This window comes from Benincasa hispida, chromosome 3, assembly GCF_027475165.1.
Source record: "Benincasa hispida cultivar pf3 chromosome 3, pf3_genome.v1.1, whole genome shotgun sequence".
NCBI classification, from domain to species: Eukaryota; Viridiplantae; Streptophyta; class Magnoliopsida; order Cucurbitales; family Cucurbitaceae; genus Benincasa; species Benincasa hispida.
The window spans coordinates 22,322,120-22,324,233 of NC_143480.1; the positions used below are offsets into that span (position 1 = coordinate 22,322,120).

General features: G+C 41.0%; 1 protein-coding gene across 1 annotated transcript; it reads left to right on the top strand.

Moving 5' to 3' along the window:
• Positions 1-1,001: 1,001 nt before the first annotated feature.
• Positions 1,002-1,466, top strand: LOC120073477 (uncharacterized). The gene has a single exon (XM_039026322.1). It carries the CDS (start codon positions 1,002-1,004, stop codon positions 1,464-1,466), a length of 465 nt encoding a protein of 154 aa, XP_038882250.1.
• Positions 1,467-2,114: the final 648 nt, after the last annotated feature.

Sequence of the window (2,114 nt, forward strand, 5' to 3'; positions counted from 1 at the left end):
CAGCAGCCCTCAATACCAAAAAGACTCATTTGTGCAAGGATCTTGAATGAGCCGAGATTGTAGTAGTAGTTGGAAAAGTCACAGCATAGTTGGTGTCGTTGTCGGTGCAACCGAGTTTAAGACATAGGATTATCGATGCGTAGAGAAGTGATCCTTACCTGGTTGAGAAAGTTCACAAGGTGAAGTCAGGGCAGGGTAGTGAGTTCTCTGTATCCGCGGAGAATGGTCTTCTTTATCAGGACGCCTATACATACCGCCAAATAGTGACTTTAAGAACGATTTGTAGTTGGAAGCTCATAGTTCCCCATTCTCGATAAATCCTGGCAATACCAAGATGTACCAGGACTTGAAGCATTGCTACTGGTGAGATAACATGAAGAGAGAGATAGTTGAGCTCATCAGTAAGTGCTTGGTGTGCTAGCAAGTGAAAGCCCCGAGGCAGAAGCCAGTAGGCTTGTTATAGTCCTTAAGCGTACCAGAGTGAAAGTGGAAGAATGTGTCTATGGACTTCATCGTCGGGTTGTCCCGAAAAACAAATCGTTTTACTGTGATTTGGGTTGTAGTATACAAGCTCACTAAGCTAGCACATTTCACACCCAGGAAGTCTAATTTTTCAGTAAATAAATGGGTACAGATATACATGAAGAAGGTGGGGAGATTACAAGAGTACCTGTGTCCATTGCGTCAAATAGAGACCCTCATTTTACATCTAACTCTTGGAAGAGTCTTCAAACTATGTTGCGTACTCAATTGGATTTTAGTATAGCTTTTCACCCATAGACTAATGGGCAGACAAAGCGTTTGAACTAGATATTTGTTGCATGCCTGTGCGATTGAGTTCTTAGGAAGTTGGGATTCTCACCTACATTTGATGGAATTTTCTTATAATGACAATTACCAGGCCACTATCGGCATGTCTCCATTTGAGGCCCTTTATGGAAATAGTCGTAGGTCTCCTATTTGTTGGGATGATATTTCTAGGGCTTGAGCTAGTACAAACCATGAATGAGGCAATACAGAAGATTAGAGCTCGTATGCAAACGGCCCAGGGTAGACAAAAAAGTTGTGTTGATTTCAGGCGCAAGGACCTAGAATTTGAAACTAGCGATAAGGTGTTCTTGAAGGTGGCACCCATGAAAGGTGTTTTGAGGTTTGGAAGGAACATGAAGCTAAATTTGCGATTCATTGGACCTTCTGAGGTCTTGAAGCGAATTGACCCTATAGCTTATCGGTTGGCATTGCCACCGTTACTCTCTTCACTTCCTAATGTTTTCCATGTTTTGATGCCGAGGAAGTATTTAACAGATCTGTCACATGTGGTGGACTATAAACCATTGCGGTTGAATGAGAATTTGAGTTATGTAGAAAAGCTTATAGAAATTCTTATTAGAGAGGTGAAGATGTTACACAACAGGGAGCGAGAGGATGAGATGAAATCTCGGTATCCAGAGCTTTTTCAGGATTGAACTTTCGAGGACGAAAGTTCTTTAAGGAGAGGAGAATGTAACATTCCGAGTTTTTCGTAATTTAAGTCAGCATTTTCTTTGTATTAATTAAAGACATTTTTGTCAGTTTTGAAATTTAGTTTGCTTAAAGGAAAAAATTGTATTTTTATGTCATATTAATTTAATTTTAAGTTAAAGTCAAAAATTGAGAATTTATTGGGAGAATTGGTTTAACTATAAAATTTTGGTTTTAAAGAGAAAAAGAAAGAATTTTAAATATGTATATACATATACATACATACATACATACATATATATATAAATATAATATATTATTTTATTTAACTCCCCCCCTTTCGTTTCACTCACGTGATCCCCTTACCGAAACCCTTGCCGCCCTTCACACTATTTTCCTCCCGCCGCTTAGACTCAGCCAGACGCTACCATCGATGCCATCGAAGTTCAGCTTATGCCAGCCGGTTCGAGTTGCCGTTCGCTGTGTTGCTAGTTGTTTGCGCTTCCAATCAAGCCCTTCACGCCGCACACCTTCGTCCCTTCGCCCAACAGATTGCACCGCCGGCTGTATTCGAGCCTTAGTCCTCATCGACTCAGTCATGCGCCACGCCGTCAAACCTTCTCTGTCTTGGGGTTGATGTCCTAAAGTCTCGC

Excerpts from the sequence above, each read along its gene's own strand:
- LOC120073477 (XM_039026322.1), top strand. The coding sequence starts at position 1,002 with ATGAATGAGGCAATACAGAAGATTAGAGCTCGTATGCAAACGGCCCAG.